Source organism: Trachinotus anak, unplaced genomic scaffold, assembly GCF_046630095.1.
Source record: "Trachinotus anak isolate AG129_WGS33_773 ecotype Australia unplaced genomic scaffold, CSIRO_AGI_Tana_v1 ptg000007l, whole genome shotgun sequence".
NCBI lineage: Eukaryota > Metazoa > Chordata > Actinopteri > Carangiformes > Carangidae > Trachinotus > Trachinotus anak.
The window spans coordinates 6,828,054-6,845,981 of NW_027273858.1; the positions used below are offsets into that span (position 1 = coordinate 6,828,054).

Below are 17,928 nucleotides of genomic sequence, written 5' to 3' on the forward strand. Positions count from 1 at the left end.
TGCCCGCTGCCGTTGTCAACGGTTACTAACGGCTGATCGATGGCTGTGAATAACGAAATAATAAATATACGAGGTTGAATCGCAATGATTGTCCGTCGTATGAAACGCGTTTACCGTCGTGGATGTGACCGACCGGTGCCTGGAGATGACAGTTAGCTACCGAGAACGACACAAGCGCACAGCTATCTTCTGTTAAATTTGAGCCGATTGACAGTTACAGCTCCGTAATGGCCGTCGCCGCCTCTCTGCTGTGTTCATCGGCTCGTCTTCTTCCACCGTTTCGGTTACGACTTCGGGAGCTCGCTGGTTGCAAACGGATAGCACGGTTCCCCTCGCCCGTCCGCCGTTGTTACTCGTCGGTAAGGCTGTTCAGCTAACGTTAAAGATGCTGTTTTTACTCACCGTAGGCTTGGTGTAAGATTACTAACTGTTAAGCTATCTCGTCGACGATCGCCAAGTCATTCATTATTTAAAAACGGTGTCTTTTCACCGGGCTGACAAAGTAGTCTTGGACGGAGACACAGATAAGGGCACCGGGCTGCAGAGCCTCCTGGGATGTGGCTCACTGAACCAATAGAGGAATAAACTACAGAGAATTGACACATAAACATCTCTACAGTTTTACTAAGCCACTGAAGATTCCAAAAAATATTTCCAAACACTTATGTAAAGTCTTCTAAGTAAAAAATTTTCAGAATGTTTTTAAAAAAGCAAAAAATTTGGACACTCAGCTAAGTCAATATTTAGTAACTCACCCACCCCAGCCCATTTAGCAGAAATCACAGCTTGCAATCCCTTGCAAACACCAGCTAAGAGTCTTTCTGTTATTGATTTAGGAAATTTCACCCACGCTTCCTTGCAGATAGCTTGAAGTTCTGAAATATTTCTAATAAAGCATGTATACTTTTCATCACTGTCTTATCGAAGCCAGCCTCTATATACTTTTATAATACTATACTACGATAGTACTTTACTTCTTGACTGACTGCAAGACATTTGCATCCAGTGTTTGATGATATTTAGTGGAATGTCTTCCCTGTATTCATGTAATATTTCCTGTGCCACTGGCTGATACACACCTCAGAGCAGAATATTTCCACACCCATGCTTAACTGTTGGCAAAGGGGGGGTCAATAAGTACTTACTTGGTAAGGTGTGCAGACTTTTGTACATGCACATTGTTTTCTAGTTTTTAAGCTTATGAAATAGTAAGTAACAGTGCATAAAATTTGAAGAATTACTTTTTTTCGTGTTTGTTTGCTGCAGGGGTTGTGTTCTTCTTTTCACTTCAACCAACAATCAATATTATCAATCAGTCAACCCAGGGATTCCCAAACTTTTACATACAACAAACATAATAATCACTCTGCCAATCCTTTAAATGGAAGAAAAAAGAGGAATTTCCTTGCTCTCTCTGTGCTCAGGCCATAATAAGGTTTCATAGCACTTACTCCCACATTGGAGTGCATTCATAAAATTTGAGAAATTGGCAATGTCACTCTATATTCCAAAATGGAAACTTCTTCACTTATTACTGATATTTTTTCACAATGCAGAAAGTCCAGTGAAATAACACCACCAACAGTTCTCTTATTTAGAGCTTGAGTGTCTTGCCCCATCCTCTACCACAGGAAACAAGAATATTGATTGGAACAGCTATGGCCCTTACAATTGAAGCTTATGGTTACAGTCTTGTAAAGTCTTTCCATAATTTATGAAGCAGTTGTATTTCAGGACACTTCAAGCTCATCATCTGATCAGCTTGGCTCTGGACTTGAGAAGTACAAGGACTTGCAGAAGTATTTCTACAGGAGATTGAAGGCAACATACCGCAGGTTCTCCAACATACCTGACCACTCAGTGGTAAGGCCTGCTTTAGGTTTGAACCAATTCATTAAAAGTATTTAAATTATAATTACAATGGAGACCCTAGTGTTAAGCATTCATCCTAATTGTGTCAGAAACCCAAGGTCTTTTACAATTCACTATATTTTCTCTTGTCACAGGTCTGTGGTCATCACCATGTGTACTTCATTGAAAGTGATGGCATCTACAGAATGGACAAGAGACAGAGTAAGCAAAAAGCATGAATGTAGCTTGACTTCTAACGTCAGCTACTTCATAGCTTTTTCTACTCCCATGTCTGCACCTATAACTTAAGTAACATTCCCGCTTTTGTGAATGACTCAGTTTCCTCTCTCCGTTTGTAGAAGATCTGGAGCCAGAGCAGGTGCTAAATCTAGGACAAGTCTCTGGAGGAGAGGAGTCAGGACTTATGAATGGAGAGAAGACGCAGACGTTTCAGTGGAGTGTCCAGAGAATACGTTTGTCCCCACAGGAAAAGCATCTTGCTGCCACACTAAAAACTAATCACAGAGAAGAGCCAAGGTGACTCAAACAGAACACAATTAAACATACAAAATAAGCTTTATTTGGAAGCATTTTCTTTTCTTGTCAACTTTACATTACTGTATTCAAGAATAGATGATTGTGCTGTGACAATCCAGGTGTGTGGTAGTGAGGCTTGAAAGAAGAATTTCCCCTCCTTTGGATCCCCCACACATTATACTCACACTGGACAAAGTCTTTAGCTTTGGTATGTTTTAAATAGTTTGCACTTGTAAAAAAAAAAAACTTCAGTAGCAATAGCAGTAATAATGCACTGGCTACAATAAAATAATATTTTTTTGTCTGCATGGGCAAAGAGTGGGCCACAGATGAGGCCCTGTTTTACACGACTCTTGAGGGTTTGCGTTGCAGCAGAGTGTTTCGTCTGGACCTGACCCCCACTGGAAGCAGGATCACCTCTGTGTATGAGGAAACACGGCCTGAGTAAGTGCAAGTAGTGTGACATCTTCGCTGTCTCTGCTCCCACACCACCTCTAATTGAAACACCACATTTCAGTGTGTTTGTGGAGGTTGCCCTCTCCAGAGACCAACAGATACTGAGCATCAACTGCAGCAGCAGGACCGGTTCAGAGGTGCTGCTAATTGATACAACAACAACCACTTTAGAGCCTTTCCTGGTGCAGCCACGCCAGCTGGACCTTCTGTACCACATTGAGCACTGGAGGGGGTGGCTGATCATACTGGCCAATACAGGGCATGGACAAGAATATCAGGTATATCAGGATATCAGGAGTTTCTACAATACATATTTCAATACAAATTCCCTATAGGGTGCACAAACTTAACAGATATAACATGAGTCTGCCCATATCATATATGCAACCAGTGGGTGTCTGTTCCACATATGTCCAATAAAGGATAACAGTTGAAACATATACACACAGAAATGTACATATATGATATGTACCTACTGCTGCTGATTCCTCTCTGTCTAGAAAACTACAACATTTCAGAAGTTAGAATGTTTTAACAAGCTTTCTGCACTTAGCCACCTGTCATTTGTCCTATTTACTGTTTCAAGTGGAAGTAGTTGGTCCCTGTTAGTTGGCAACTTGCTTCCGCTGTGGTAACTCAGACTATTACATTTGAAAGAAGAATAACGTGGATAAATATTTCTCAAGTGAGGAGATTTTTCCTTCTGTATGCTCACTAGGTGCTACAAGCCCCTCTCTCTGAGCCATCCATGATCTCCTGGGTCTCACTATTTGCCCCTGGCCCTGGCAGTGTAGTCAAAGACATGGACGTGGTTGGAGATCACTGTGTGCTGGCTGCAAGAACACCAGACAGTGAACTTGTCCTGATTGTGGTCCCACTGGCCCATCCCAAGAAAGCATATACTGTGGAGGTCAGTGTGTCAGAAATCTCTGAATTTTTCTTGTATTATTTCCTGAGTTTTTTTTTTCTAGTATTATATTGTCTTATATTACGCTATCCATCTCTTATACTCTTTTATTACTATACTCATTCCCAAGCTCCCCTCCTGGGCCTGTGCCATTGAAACCAAGAAACCAGGCTTGGCAGACCAAGGCAAAGTGTTAGAATTCCTGATCTCATCTCCAGTCCACCCACCAGTGCCCTACAGCCTATACCCCGAGGATGGGCTCCTTTTAGCAGGCACTGAAGATCGGTCTTCCCCAGAGAACCAGCCCAATTATACCACCACGCACTTAGAGGCCTGCAGCCAAGTGAGAACACTTGATATATGAGACATGAGCACACACACACTGACACAGTATCAGCAGGGAGGTGAACATTTTGTATCAAGACTCAAGTGTCCACTGATAGAGCTCTTTTGGTAACTAGCCAGAGACGGAAGTGTTAAGTAATACGCACAACGTTTGTAAAACGTCATTTAACACTTTACCTCACCTGTGTGTGACCACTACCTCAATGAACTGCTGCAGTTCATGTGCATGTGTGTGTCCACACCACCAGCGTTGCTACTGTGGCGCTGCTACTGCCAGCCTATCTCTGTACACTGCATTTGCCTTTGATAATGGCCATCATTAATAGAATCTTTAATTTATTTCATCATCCAAAAATCTCTAACCCATTAAAGTAATAGTTTGCATTATTTGACGTGGAGTTGTGTGACGTAGTTATACATAGTCAGTATATTACCTGCAGTAGATTCAGATCAGCATGCTCCCAGTTTAGAGATGCAAAATGAAAACCACGAGGGTCTGCGGCCTACATATACAGATGGGGTGAGCAGTGTGGCCCAGGCCTTGGCATCATCTACCCATCACAGTCTGCAGACAGTATCTCTGCCTCTCCTCTCTAGGATGGTACCCTGGTGCCAGTGACACTGTTTCATACAGTACCTGTGGAGGGTTTGAGACAGGCACCACTGTTGGCCCATGTCTACGGAGCTTATGGCAGAGATCTCAACATGGAGTTCTGCCCAGAGAAAAGGCTGCTGCTGGAGCAGGGCTGGGCTCTGGCCTACTGCCACATCAGGTAACTTACCACCTCTCTAGAAGCCTAAAACTTATTGACCAAGCAGTTTATTTGCTGATGATAGACATGCTTTACGTAAGTAATGTTGATTGGATGTTGCTTCAGGGAATTGTTAAAAATGTTTGAGAGCTAATTAAAGTCAGGAATCCAAACTTTGCGTTTTGTTATGAGTGTTAAGAGTGAATCTGTTCTTTACCTTTACACCTCCCAGAGGCGGAGGAGAGCGGGGTCTGTCCTGGCAAAGACAAGCTCGTGAGGAGGGAAAGCAGAAAGGAGTGGAGGACCTCCAAGCCTGTCTCCAGCATCTCTTCTCCCTAGGAGTTTCCTCTCCTTCCCTCACTGCCCTTACAGCCTGCAGTGCTGGGGCTGTACCAGTGGGAGCGCTGTGCAACAGACAGCCACACATGATGCGGGCTGTCACACTGCAAGTAAGATGTTAAATCACTGCAGATTTGTGTGTTTTTGGTGTGCAGGTTTTTTGGAGTGTATCACTTCTCGTGTTGTTCTAGAGAACAGGAATATCAGTGACATTGTCTTCCTCAAGCGCACTTTAAGAGAGAGGGCGTTTACCAACCTATAAGGGTTAAGTACTGATTCTAAATAAATAGAGAAATACAGAGTCTCATTACTGGTCATTACACCACAGTGCCTCACCACATGAGATGACACACATCCCAAGCCATCTCTTGTCCTGTTTTCAGGCTCCCTTCCTGGATGTGTTGGGAACAATGGAGGACCCCAGCCTGCCTCTAACTTTGGAGGATAGAGAAGAATGGGGGGACCCTGTAGAGAACCCAAAACACAGACTCACCATCACCTCGTACTGTCCCCTTCACAACATTACTCCTCAGGTATGGAGGGGAAGATTGAGAAGTTAAAAAATGTACCTGTATTGTTTTTTATGCATTTGCTTGAGATAACTGTATCATCCTTATGTGTTTTTCTACTGTGATGAAGATCTTGCTTTCTGAAAGTCAGCCTGGTTTTGGTTACCATGTAGTTTTACTCCAATTATTTGCCCTGCAATATAAATTGGCCTGGTTAAACTATGTTGAAAACCCATTTTAAATTCCCATGGCCCACATTCTGATCCAGAGCTAGAATATGAATAGCACTGGGTCAATAAATGGTTTCAAGGCTTTCTCTGAAATCTGTCCAACATGAGACCAAAAGTTCTGCTTGTATGACAGCTCATTTAAACTGAAAAATATAGCTGAAGACACTGGGGATCATTAATAATTCAGAACTTTTGCTAAGTAGTGTAATAAAAACTAGATCATCTAACTTGTGTGTGATTTCTAACCTGTACTTGTGTGAGAAAGCACTACCCATCGATGCTGCTGACGGCCTACAGAAGTGATGCCAGGGTCCCTTTGGCAGGTGTCCTCAAATACACTGAACAGATAAAGAAAGCCATTCATACACACTTCACCCTGAATCCAAGGACAGGTATGTGCACACACACACACTCTCACACAAATTACAACAGTAACTTAATCCCTTGTTGATCATGTAGATTCACATGTGTGTATCCATGCATGTTATTGTCTAAATATGTGTTTGAGTGGGACGAGTTTGTCAGTGGGTGCATTTCAGCATAGATTTTCCACTTGCTCCGCATTCTTTTAGATGCAATTTCTGCATCGTCAAAGGTTTTAACAGTTCAGGGTCAACTCCCAACAGTAGTGTCAGTGTGCGTGTCTTGAGAGGCAGCAGTAACAGATGTATAGCCGTCTGTCTGGGGAAAGTGCTATCAGAATTTTAAGTTCATGACCAAAGTATAGCATAGGTCACCTTGTAGTACGGCGCGTGTGTGTGTGTGTGTGTGTGTGTGTGTGTGTGTGTGTGTGTGTGTGTCAGCTAATTGCTCTCATTTCCCTGTAGACGGGCTCTTTCTCCCTCTCACTCATAATCTGCCTTCACCACATTGGTGGTACTTCTCTTTACACCCCTCTCTCTCTCTCACACTGCCTCTACTCTTCTTGTTTCAAATGCACACATTACCTCTCTCTTTCACCCTCTCTCACTTTTCTGTTGTCCATACACACATACCCCAGGCAGCTTAAGTGTCTGTGTCTGTCTGTGTGTGTGTGTGTGTGTGTGTGTGTGTGTGTGTGTGTGTGTGTGTGTGTGTGTGTGTGTGTGTGTGTGTGTGTGTGTGTGTGTGTGTCTCCCTAATCTGTCTCTCTCTGTTCTCCGGAGTCTTTGATAAAGTGCTGATGGCATAGACACATGCAGGCGGGTGGGCAGGCCCATTAGCATGGTAAAGAGATAGTGTATCAGAGCAAGAGATTAGACACCACAGACTGGGAGCTGTCAAGGTCAAGACCGCACTTGTGAAACAGCCAGTACCACAGAGACAGTGAGGGGGGATAATACGGAGGAGGTAGAGAGGAGGCAGGGCAATATCAGATGGGAGCAAGAATGAATGAAAGGAGAATAAAGATAGTCAGGAGAGAGAGAGATAAGATTTTGGGCAACTGGACAGAGAGAGAAGGGAAGCAGAGAAAGTGGGCATGCAATAAGAAGACAAATATCTGGGAGGACGTTTTAAAGATTAGAGATCTTCCCGAAATCTGCCTTTGACCTCTGCCTCCCTCTTTCTTTTAGAATATAAACCAGCACCAAACATAGTTCTGAATCTCCAACCTGGAGCAAATCACCTTGGACCAGAGGACTTTGAAGTGATGCTGGAAGAGGTAATGCACTCTTAAGAGGATATATAACTCTGCAAATTTTTGAGTCTGTAAAGTTGTGTTTTTTTACATTTGTGCTTCCAAACACATCAACAAATAAAGCAAATGAAATTACCCGACCAGCTCCTTTTAAATTTTTTCCTAACAATTAATTTTGCTTGTTGACAGTTATCAACTGCTGTTAAAAACCACTGAACCACTGCCTATCCATGCCTATCAGCATGGGGGACACCCTCCCCAGCACTCTCCCCATCTCCCCAAAAAAGGTTGAACAGAAAATGTGTCATCAGTTTAAAATATTAATTTACCCAATGCACACAACAAATGTTTTTCTCTTTTACTCCCAGCCATGTAGATAGAAATTTAGTTTTATTTTCCAGGGTTTTGAGCATTACAGTTGTTGTGGTATTGTATTGGTGTGGTCAAAAGTCACTTGTGATAAACAGCAGCCAAATCCGATCTGTGCCCGATCAGTCAAATCATTCCCAGTGGGTACCATTTTATAAGTTCTGCATTTTAAACATTTTAAATTTAGCCCCACTCTTTCCTCACATTGAGAACACAAACATCAGTCAATGGGAACAGACTGGAAAGTTTCACCTGTGTCTTTTTTCTCCAACACAGGAAGCCCTCAACCTAGCATTTCTATACACAGAGTTGGGTCTGGACCCTCCTCGGCCTCAACGCAAGAGGAAGAGATAGCAAGGCTGTAAAGAGGCAGTCGAACGACAATGACCCCAACATCTACCATTACAGCCACAGTGGTCCCAGTGAAAGAAAAGACAACATCAACAGTGAACGTATCTGCAATGATTCTCTTTATTAAATGACATAAATCCCTTACAGAGGAGACACCAAAGAAGAATATTAATGATATGATTGCTACTGTGAGACTGAATACTGTTCAGATTAGCATTTATAAAGTATGTCTATGGCCTCCAAATAGCAGGCTTTCTCAGACACATAGCACTGTTTGGGGTGATTAGGATTAAACCGAGTGTGGGTGGAGTACTGAATCACCAGACCCTCCCCTGCTTCTGTCTCGATACGAGACTTTTGCATCTCCTTGCCATCATTGGCTTGGTTTGTGCTCATCAGCACCTTCAACTGGTCTGGTAACTCGCTAACGGAGGAGAGATCTGTGATGGTGGATTCTTTGCCAAAGTTGAGCACCATGAGGAAAGCTCGGTTAAGCCCATCCAGCTCTCTGAGGTAAGAGAAGACACTGGCATCGGTGTGGATGTAGCAGAACCACCCACGGTGAAGAGGGAGCTCTGACTGACGCAGTGCGTTCAGGAAACGGTACTGAGCCAGAACAGAGCCTGCATCCTTCTTCTGGACCTAGAAGAGAAAGAGAGACAAAGGGACACTTGATTTAAAATGAGATAACCACAAACAATCCTCCTGAGTTGAACAGTACTGAAAGTTCTGTACCTCCACATTGACACTTCTGTAGTCAGGGTGTACAGGCAACCAGGTGATGTTGGTTTTGTTGTTAAAGCCTGCATTCATGTCACTACTCCATTGCATCGGAGATCGCTCAGGGTCTCGACTGGCACTCTGCAGTGAAAGGACAGGAATCGTTTTTGCTCCTCAGCTTCTTCTGACAACGTGCAATTTGACAATGAATATACCTGGACACACTTTAATGTGTCCAGGTATATTCATTCAGTTGCCAGTTTATTGGGTACCCCAAGATAAAAGTGATGCAGCCCAAAATACAACGAACTGACAATAAATGCTACCATCATGAATGTATTCATGTCATTATTTCATTGTCTGCACACATTTTGTCCTGTTTGGTAATTTTTTTACGCACCCACTGAACTTAGCTGAGATGTTGGTGTTTAATGTGTCATATTTAAATGTTTGTTTTGGGTGTGTGCACAGTACTGACTGCATTGTATTTGCCAGCAGGGTCCTGTATCTGACTGTCAGTGACATTAATGTTCTCCATGCCGATCTCCTCGCCATAGTAGGTGGTGGGCGTGCCTGGAAGGGTCAGCAGCAGCATGTTGATGACTCGAATATAGATCTGACCAGCACTGGAGGCAATTCGAGGCTTGTCGTGGTTTCCAACCTGATAACCGTGGCAGTAAGAGAAATACAAGAGACGGTGGAGAGGTGAGTGAGATAAGTTGGGAGAGAAGAAGGCGGGGTGAAACAGAAATCAGTCTGAAGATGCACACTTTGTAAAAGTGTTATTCCTTGCATCTTGTTGATACCAGTTAAAGACAAAAATGTGTCCTCCAGATACTTTCTTCTCTCAACTACCCAAATGATCTACCTCATCACAGAGGGATGTGTTTATGTTTATACACATGATTTAAGTTCAATGTTAAAATTTGCGTTTTTTGCGGGACTACCACTGCCTTTCAGTATTTAGCATGATGAGCAGTTTACACCCTGTGTAACAAATAATAATACAAAAAGCACCCAGTGGTCATTAAGTCATGGGAAAGAAACACCAGACAATAAATAACTGACACTCATCTGAAAGTCTCAGCATCCACATCATGCAAGTTTAACAACACGTGCCACACTTCATCTGGAGGAATCCCAGATTTCATCACATGGTTTTTACTATTATGAAGAAGATCAAAAGATCAAGTATAATTGGCTAAAAAGTCTTTAAAGGACAGATTTTGGGAGCAAAGGAACAAATACATAAATGTAACTGGTGACTCACCACCCAGTTGGCCCATTGCCCCTTGGGCATGTTGGCCATCCAGAGGTCGACCAGATGTTGAACCCATGTGCCACTGGTGTTTTGAGGCAGGTCCAGAAGGTAAAAATTAAAGGGGAAGTCACTTTCTTTAACCAGCGGGGTGCCATAGTACATCATGGTCTTGTCCACCTCATGGTAATCATAAGACTCCGTCACCATGAACCTGGAGTGCAGCAAGAACTTTGTATGTTAACATGCAAACTGATTTGAAATCAATGCAAAAGAGATAAATTAAGTAGTAGGGAAAAACATTACCAGTCTCAATTATTACCCTAAAATGACTGTAAGTAATAGCTGACATACCTGTATCTGCCAGGCTCACGGCTGTAGATGTCCATCTCTGCCCTGAAGTCCCTCAGCAGGTCATGCAACCCCAGCTGACTGGTGGTGTAGTCATGGTGAAGGTCCCATTCTGAAGTTACAGATTCCTGGAGTGGGAGAAATATAAAGAAGTATGAGGTAACCAGGCTATTATTGGATTTCTGGCCTGCTGGACTCCGAGCTTAAGTGTTCATAGTATATAGTAAAGATTTCTCCCTGAAATCATCAGCTCCAGTGCATTAGCAGAGCTCCACAGTATTTTCCTCTGCCACCAGGAGTTAGGAGAGCTTCGGTGCAGATGTATTCCTTTGTCAGGCCAAATTACAGGGTAGTTGAAAGAAGTAGTTGAAAAATAAGTAGAAACCAGATACAGAGAGAGAAGAGGCCAAGTGATAACAGACTTTTGGGCTCAGTAATCCAGGAGAGCTGTTATGTGTAAGGAATGTTAAAAAATGTAAAAAAATAAATAAATAAATAAAACGTTATGTGCTAATATTATTGGTGCCTTGTTGGTTGTAACAGTCTTAATAAAAAGAAGACACAATTCAGTGAAAAGAGGCAGAAAAATAAGTCTTACAATGTTATATCTATGGGAAAATTACCTTTTGTGAGCACAAGATAACTGAGATAACAATTGTAAGGGAAGCAGCTCGGGACGTGCTTCAGTCTTGTAAGCCCTATTTAGGGACAGTGACATCATCCTTAGACTAATACTAAAAACACCTAATATGTGTGTCTTTTTGTGTTGGTGAAACACAGGGACGACACAAACTCCACTCAGAAAGGACCAGGCCATGAATCTATTCATGGACATTTTACTGAGGCAGCAGTGCTAACGTACTGTCACATAAACAAACCATTCAGCCAGCTGCCAGCAAAGTTGGTCAGGATTTAAAGCTACAATTGGCAGTAAACCACTAAAGCAATAACAATAACAGAGTATGAGTGGCTGAATCATATTCAAGGCTGTGGTAAAATTCTCAATATCCCAATAAACACATACGTGGCTGTGACTCTGTATTATAATGTGGTTCCAGGGTTTTGTATATGCATGACGATCTCTGTGTAGTGCCTAACAATGACTTGTTTTGTTGTAACATCACTATAAAGCACAGCTTTGTGTGGCTTATTGCTTAAAAAAGAGTAGTCGGTCAAATTGGGTGCTGCAACAGTGAGTATACCTCTCAGTCAATGGTAAGTAGATGGTCTCAGTATTATAGTGTTATTCTGCAGTGGTAAGTAAATCCAAGTGACTTGCTAATCCACCAAAATATGCCTCTTTTCTACTAATCTTTCCTCTATGTGAAATAACTTCAGTCTCCAGGGAACAAAAAGTCTTTCTTTAGTGAGCTTAACTCTGCATGAATCCTGAACTCTTTGCATTCCAAGAACTGTATTTTCTCCAGAAGAGCACTGGATGACCTGGCATTTAAACCAGAGATAAGTGATGAATGATACACCATGTACAGTGCGGACACTCCCACTCAGCTGTTTTTTTTTTTTATGTTTGCTCTACTAGCTACACTAGAAAGCCCTGCTTCTGTGGAGCTGCTTCTGCCCACAAGTCTGCTTTTATCCCTCAGATTGTTAAAATCTGGACTCTGACATATCACGTTATATAATTCAATAAAACAAATCCTAATATAATTATATAACTGAGTTTTACAGCAGAGATTGTTAACTAAACTGAACCTTGATCCCCAGAGCTCAGAGGAAGAACAGCTGCCAGGTGTTGTGAGCCGCAGCAAAAGCTATTGTCTGTGCAGTTTGTGCCCTAAAAGAAGGAAAATACCCAGAAGACTGAACATTGTATATATCTGAATATTGTTCACCTGATATTAGTGAAAAGTAAACATGAAAAGTTAGACCTAACAACTTGTGACCATCTCAACAAAGTAAATCAAGGCTAATGGTACAGCTGTTTAAATTCCTTAAAGGCAAAAAACAGTAACCACAGTCTTATAAAGCTGTCACAAAGTGGTGGTGACTGTCTCCCTCAACATGTCTAAAGTAGGACTGAATGATATGCAAAAAAAAAAAAATCATATTGTGATTATTTTAGCAGATATTGTGATGAGTCGCGATTCCAGTTGGAGTGGTCATTTTTGCATTTTCTTTTCACTGAAAAGATATAAAAATTATGATGATATTATTTTTGTTAAGGCTTATTCCAAACAGCAAGCAGATTCCTCACATCTGGAGAATATGATTTATCGGCCGAAGCGTGTCTGTACCACCACAGCGCTTCATTTATGGTATCTTGTGACACATTTTACCTTTATCAAAAAAAAAAAAAAAAAAAAATAGCCGCTCCTGCAATTTGGATATTGCATTTGGTTGCATACAATATTTCAATTAATTGTTCAGCCCTATTCTAAATGCATATATTTTCTTAATGTCAGTTTATCCAGTATGACAACTGCAACTGTATAGGATTCAATAAATCTTCAGCAGCACCTTCAGATGCCAATCACTCAAAACGAATTTTGATTAAAGCAGTTTCTTAGCATCACAAGGGGCTGAATATGTTTGTTAGCTGAGTGTTACACCTGGGACCCCTGCCTGTCCCAGCCAGAGCCCATATAATGGTACCTTTACTGAACTGAAGAACAACAGGCAACACTCACTGGTGGTTTGTTTGGGTCCACCTGTGGTTCATCCCTCAAGTGCGCAGCCTCCAGGATGTGCTTCACTGCATCCATCCGGAACCCATCCACCCCCTTCCCCAGCCAGAAATGAATAATATCCTGAAATAAGATAATAAATATGGAGTCATTAAAAACACAGAGTGTCTACAATATAACTCTGAGAATGTGGACTATACTCTTTAGTGCTAAAGTGTTGTTTGATTGTTGTAAAATGGATGTAATCTCCACTCATTTTAACAAGCCTCTCATTCAACTACAACAAAGGACTATTGAGTATCAACATGCACAATATACACACAAGCAGAGTTTGCCACTCTTTCTGTTGTACTTCGTGCTGTGTGTAGCGTCAGTTCAAAACACACAAGGGTTAACAGGCCTAAGTTAATGTGTAATCAGTTATAGCCATCACACATTGCTGCTGTGGCACAGCGAGGAGGACAAAACAGGCGAGGACAGCAGTAACACATGACATGCAACATGTGAGTCACCGAAAAACAAACACTTGGGGAGATGAGTCAGTAGCAGAGGTCATGTATGTGAAGCTTGTGAAAAAGGGCAGTGCGTGGTCATGTAATCTCACAATCATCTCTTGGCGGACGTGTGGGTTTCTGAAGTTCAGGTCTGGTTGCTCCTTGAGGAACTGGTGCAGGTAGCATTGTCCTCGAACTTCATCATAAGTCCACGACGAGTTCCCAAACACACTCACCTGAGAGAGAGGAGGAGGCAAGCAGAAGATTAGGAAGTGTAGTGACTAAGAAACTGCCCATCTCAGGACTGGACACCTGTACAGTGCAATGCACCAGGAGAGGTTCAATGAAAATGCACCCAAAGACCAAAGTGGAGAAGAAGAGCTCATCAGCAAATACCAACCCAATTATTAGGTCTTGGCACGGTGGCATTGCAGTCGGTCCAGATGTAGTAGTCCTCGTAGTGAGGATCTCTCACCCGGCTCAAGTTAAACCAGCGATGTCTGTCACTGGTGTGATTGGGAATGAAATCCATGATCAGCTTCAAACCTGGCGGAAACAAAGATGAGTATGAGTCCAAGATATTCGTTCTGCCATCAAGCCAACCCAGTTACCCCCCTACCCCCCGTCACTTCTCCCATCACCCACTAAAAAATGTGCTTATAGTACAGACCTTTGTTGTGCATCTCAGCCAGGAGCTCTTCAAAGTCATGCATGGTTCCAAAGAGGGGGTCTATGGCCCGGAAATCTTCCACATCATAGCCGAAGTCTTTCATGGGAGAGCGGTAGAAGGGACTGATCCACACTGACTTGATGTTCAGGTACTGGAAGTGATCCAGCTGCTCCTGAATTCCTGCCAGAGCAGCGACACCACAGTGATGACCACTGGATATTGAAATACACAGTCCCAATGATAACTTCAAACACAAAAACCTGATAATACTCAACAGTAGAGCTAACATGTATTTGGGTCATATGGAGCATACTAGTAAAAAACAATGAGAAAAGGGATCTGAAAGTAAAAATCACAGAACTTATGGATCATCATGCATCACTATCAATTCACTCTCAAAACAGGGTGTTGAATATGTACTTTGCGTGGTATTATTTCTACAAATCAGTAGAAGTGGGTCACACCAAAGAAGTCATAAATTTAAACTTAAGAAATTATGTTTTATTATAGGCGTCATGTGGGGAGCCCTTTGGTGCTGGGCTGAACAGGGACCCAGATCTGGACAGGGGCCCTTTTGTGTGATTACATTTATTATCATGTTGATTTTTTCATAAAACATCTGATAGTGGTGGAAGAAGTACTCAGATCCTTTACCTCTGTAAAAGTGGCAATACCACAATGTAAGTTAAAGAAGTCCATCCAGAACTACTCAAGTAAAAAAGTATCAGCTTCAAAAAATACTTTGAGTACCAAAAACAAAAGTATTCATAGTGCAGAATACTGTATTATATTTTTAGTGTATTGCAATTATTGATGCACAGGTTAATGTGTTAATGCTAATTTCAACTACTTTTTATATACTGCTGGGCAGTTCAGTCTCTAATAACACATCACAGGTTATTTGTTGATTATATTTTGCATCAATAACCTGAATCTGCAAAGTAACCAGTAATCCAAGCTTTAAAATAAATGTAGTGGAATAAGAAGTGGGTAGAAGTATAAGTAGGCCTACAAAACTCTCCACCACTGAAAAATACTCTGTTAAAAGTTAAAGTTCTTCTTAAATTCCACTTGAGTAAATGTACATGAGTATTGTCTTTTTTGTTCATCTGTAACAAAGCATGAGACTGTGGTTGTCAGAAAGAGTCAAGCAGGCCACATAAACCTGTGATGGAAATAGTTGCAGTGCTGTCCAGGTACCAGTGGTGGGATTGTGCTGCACTGCACTCCTGTAAATACTGTTAACAAAACAAATAGCAAAATAGATTTAATGGAAAAAAAATCTGTGCACTGACCTTTGAGGTCTCCGACCCCATCGCCGTCCGAGTCCCTGAAGGACCGGGGGTAGATCTGGTACACCGGGGAGGTCTGCCACCAGCTCAGGCACCGCGGCGACAGCGCGATCACCGTGATGGTGAGCGCCACCAGCGCCAGGGTGCAGGCCACCGTCAGCCAGAACAGGATCTCCCGGGGCACTCGGTACCGGGCCTGGGAGGAGTACAGCAGCAACACCTCCTTGGGCATCCCGGCGTACGGCTGGATCTGCCTGTACTCCTCAGCCGCGTCCGCGTCCAGCGCCACCGCCGCGGAGTCCTGCTTCTCCGCCGGGTTGGCGTTGAGGCTTTCGGCCGCTGACCCGACACCTTCCACATCCTGATAGCCCGGGTTTCTGGTGCACTCCCCCAGCTCCAGACTGCCGGTGCGTTTTTTAAAACTCATCTGCTTTAGCTTTTAAAGAGAAACCTGGAAAAAAAAAACCGTGTTGGTTCAGCTCTTCCTCACAAAGACCGAGGCACTGAAAAGAGCCAGCATGAAGTAATCTATCTGCTCTCAGAGGGTCACAGTACACACACACACACACACACACACCTCCTTTATCTCTCACACACACACACACACACAGCAGTGCCACCTGTGGAATGTGGGAAAGTGGAGAGCTGCATGGGAAAGGTTGGAGATTAGCATTTCTTCTGCACTGTGGAGGGAGAAGTGTTCATACTCTTTTCTTACTTCTGTGCCACTGATTCATCAAAGGTTTCTAAACTGCAATGAATGGCTTTTTTAAATGGTTGATACATCATTTGGCCACTGATGCTCCAAAGATCACTTGTAAGTCATCAATAAGAGCAACTTCTGGGTTGCCAGGCTGTGAAAAATGCACCTCCAACACTTTGCTCTTGGCAAGTTAGAGGACATATGGCCCAAAATCAATTCATCCATTAATCCATTTAGAACCGTTTGCTGACCTTTACAGCTGTCACCAGGTTTCCCGTTAAAATGTCACTATGGCATTAATAAAAGGGTCAGTCACCTGAAATTATTAACATCCATCAAGTCTGCAGCTGTGAATGTTACTGAGCAGCTTAGAAATTATTTTGGTCCAGATGTTCTGCAGCACCTACAAACAATAAGCATCCATATAATCAATTGGGGGGGGGGGGTGTCTCTAATGAATTAAAGAGCTAAAAAGACAAGTATCATGCTGGAGCACAACCTGGCAACACAAAAGTTGTTCTGATTACCGGCTTATGACTGATCTGTAAAGCATTAGTCATTTTCATAATCATCAAAATGCAGAATGGACCCTTTTTACAGTTTTTTATATTGTGGCTGGTTGAGATGCAGCTAATTTAACTACATTATATACTTAGGGGTATTTTGTCTACTGCAATTCATTATATGCTCATAGCATGTTTATAGCTGCTAAATTAAAGACGAATATTTAATAATATAAAGTTCAATGTTTACCATACTCAAGTAAAATGCAAGTATTTACTCCACAGGGAAACAATGTTTGGGTCCAGGATGGAGAAAACCACTCAAAGTGTGATTTGCAATAAAACAGAGAACAGTGAATTATCATGTTATTGTGGTGCGTGGAGTACACCTGGTGCCTGGGTGTGTTGTGTGTTTCTAAAACCAGGATTTCTGCTTTGATTGATCTCTCAGTGTGGGGGGGAAGAAAAAAAAATCCCAGAGGAAATTAAAAGGTGACTATGGATGTGATCTTGTGTGGAAAAGTGGTCCTGTTTTTTTGGATCAGGCAGTTGTGCTGGACAGCTACCAGTGGTACTCCAAATCAGCTCCGCTCTGTAAGAGGAAAGCAACCAAGAGAAGGGGAAGAGACAATGAGATGAGAAACAAGAAGAGGAAAATAGAACATGGCAAGAAAGGGAGAGATGGAGAAAGAGGAATGAGAAAAAATATGGAAAACAAGACAAAGGAGGGAGAGCAGGGTGACAGAGAGGGGACAAAAGAGAAGGCACACTGTTATCAAATGTAGAAACAATCTTTACAGTATCATTCAATGATTTCGCTCCCCAGCCTGGAATTCAAGGTGAGGTTTTCCTATAATCAACACAACAAGAAAATAACAAAATAGAGTAAAAAAACAAACAAACAAACAAACAAAAACAGTTACAATAGCAGAGTAAGCCAGGGCACACTTTCAACCTCAGTGTGTAGGTTTGTTCTGCAACAATACGCCAACACAATTCCAACAAACAATTCCAAGGCCTTTGGTCTT

At 42.4% G+C, this 17,928-nt stretch overlaps 4 protein-coding genes across 7 annotated transcripts in view; 1 reads left to right on the top strand and 3 right to left on the bottom strand.

Annotated features, from left to right (window-relative positions):
* The window catches only part of camkmt (calmodulin-lysine N-methyltransferase), a 108,881-nt gene extending 108,035 nt beyond the window's left edge, over window positions 1-846 (bottom strand). The window contains exon 1 of the mRNA XM_071480162.1: window positions 403-846. The gene's annotated coding sequence lies outside the window, so the exon portion shown is untranslated. The remainder of the gene's footprint in view (window positions 1-402) is intronic.
* Window positions 1-9,319, top strand: prepl (prolyl endopeptidase like). Of its 3 annotated transcripts, none has more exons than XM_071480156.1 (15): window positions 2-359; window positions 1,735-1,863; window positions 2,007-2,073; window positions 2,211-2,388; window positions 2,508-2,596; window positions 2,706-2,832; window positions 2,906-3,122; window positions 3,563-3,754; window positions 3,882-4,094; window positions 4,694-4,869; window positions 5,081-5,297; window positions 5,571-5,720; window positions 6,192-6,318; window positions 7,480-7,568; window positions 7,734-8,150. In XM_071480156.1, the coding sequence occupies exons 1-15, from the start codon at window positions 228-230 to the stop codon at window positions 7,758-7,760; spliced, it is 2,130 nt and encodes a 709-aa protein (XP_071336257.1). In that variant the 5' UTR covers window positions 2-227; the 3' UTR covers window positions 7,761-8,150. The 3 variants fall into 3 exon arrangements, with proteins under 3 accessions (XP_071336258.1, XP_071336257.1, XP_071336256.1); XM_071480155.1 differs by lacking the exon at window positions 7,734-8,150 and adding an exon at window positions 8,190-9,319 and having other exon boundaries at window positions 4-359; XM_071480157.1 differs by lacking the exons at window positions 6,192-6,318; window positions 7,480-7,568; window positions 7,734-8,150 and adding an exon at window positions 5,379-5,451 and having other exon boundaries at window positions 1-359; window positions 5,571-5,708.
* slc3a1 (solute carrier family 3 member 1) lies at window positions 8,367-16,121 on the bottom strand. Of its 2 annotated transcripts, none has more exons than XM_071480159.1 (10): window positions 15,698-16,121; window positions 14,403-14,582; window positions 14,133-14,278; window positions 13,843-13,968; window positions 13,242-13,361; window positions 10,597-10,721; window positions 10,255-10,456; window positions 9,498-9,645; window positions 9,000-9,157; window positions 8,367-8,906 (listed from the first exon to the last, which is right to left on the bottom strand). In XM_071480159.1, the coding sequence occupies exons 1-10, from the start codon at window positions 16,119-16,121 to the stop codon at window positions 8,475-8,477; spliced, it is 2,061 nt and encodes a 686-aa protein (XP_071336260.1). In that variant the 3' UTR covers window positions 8,367-8,474. The 2 variants fall into 2 exon arrangements, with proteins under 2 accessions (XP_071336260.1, XP_071336259.1); XM_071480158.1 differs by having other exon boundaries at window positions 9,000-9,125; window positions 9,463-9,645.
* Window positions 16,006-17,928, bottom strand: part of ppm1ba (protein phosphatase, Mg2+/Mn2+ dependent, 1Ba) — a 22,034-nt gene continuing 20,111 nt past the window's right edge. The window contains exon 6 of the mRNA XM_071480161.1: window positions 16,006-16,145. Coding sequence (XP_071336262.1) covers window positions 16,134-16,145 — 12 coding nt within the window. The 3' untranslated portion in view covers window positions 16,006-16,133. The remainder of the gene's footprint in view (window positions 16,146-17,928) is intronic.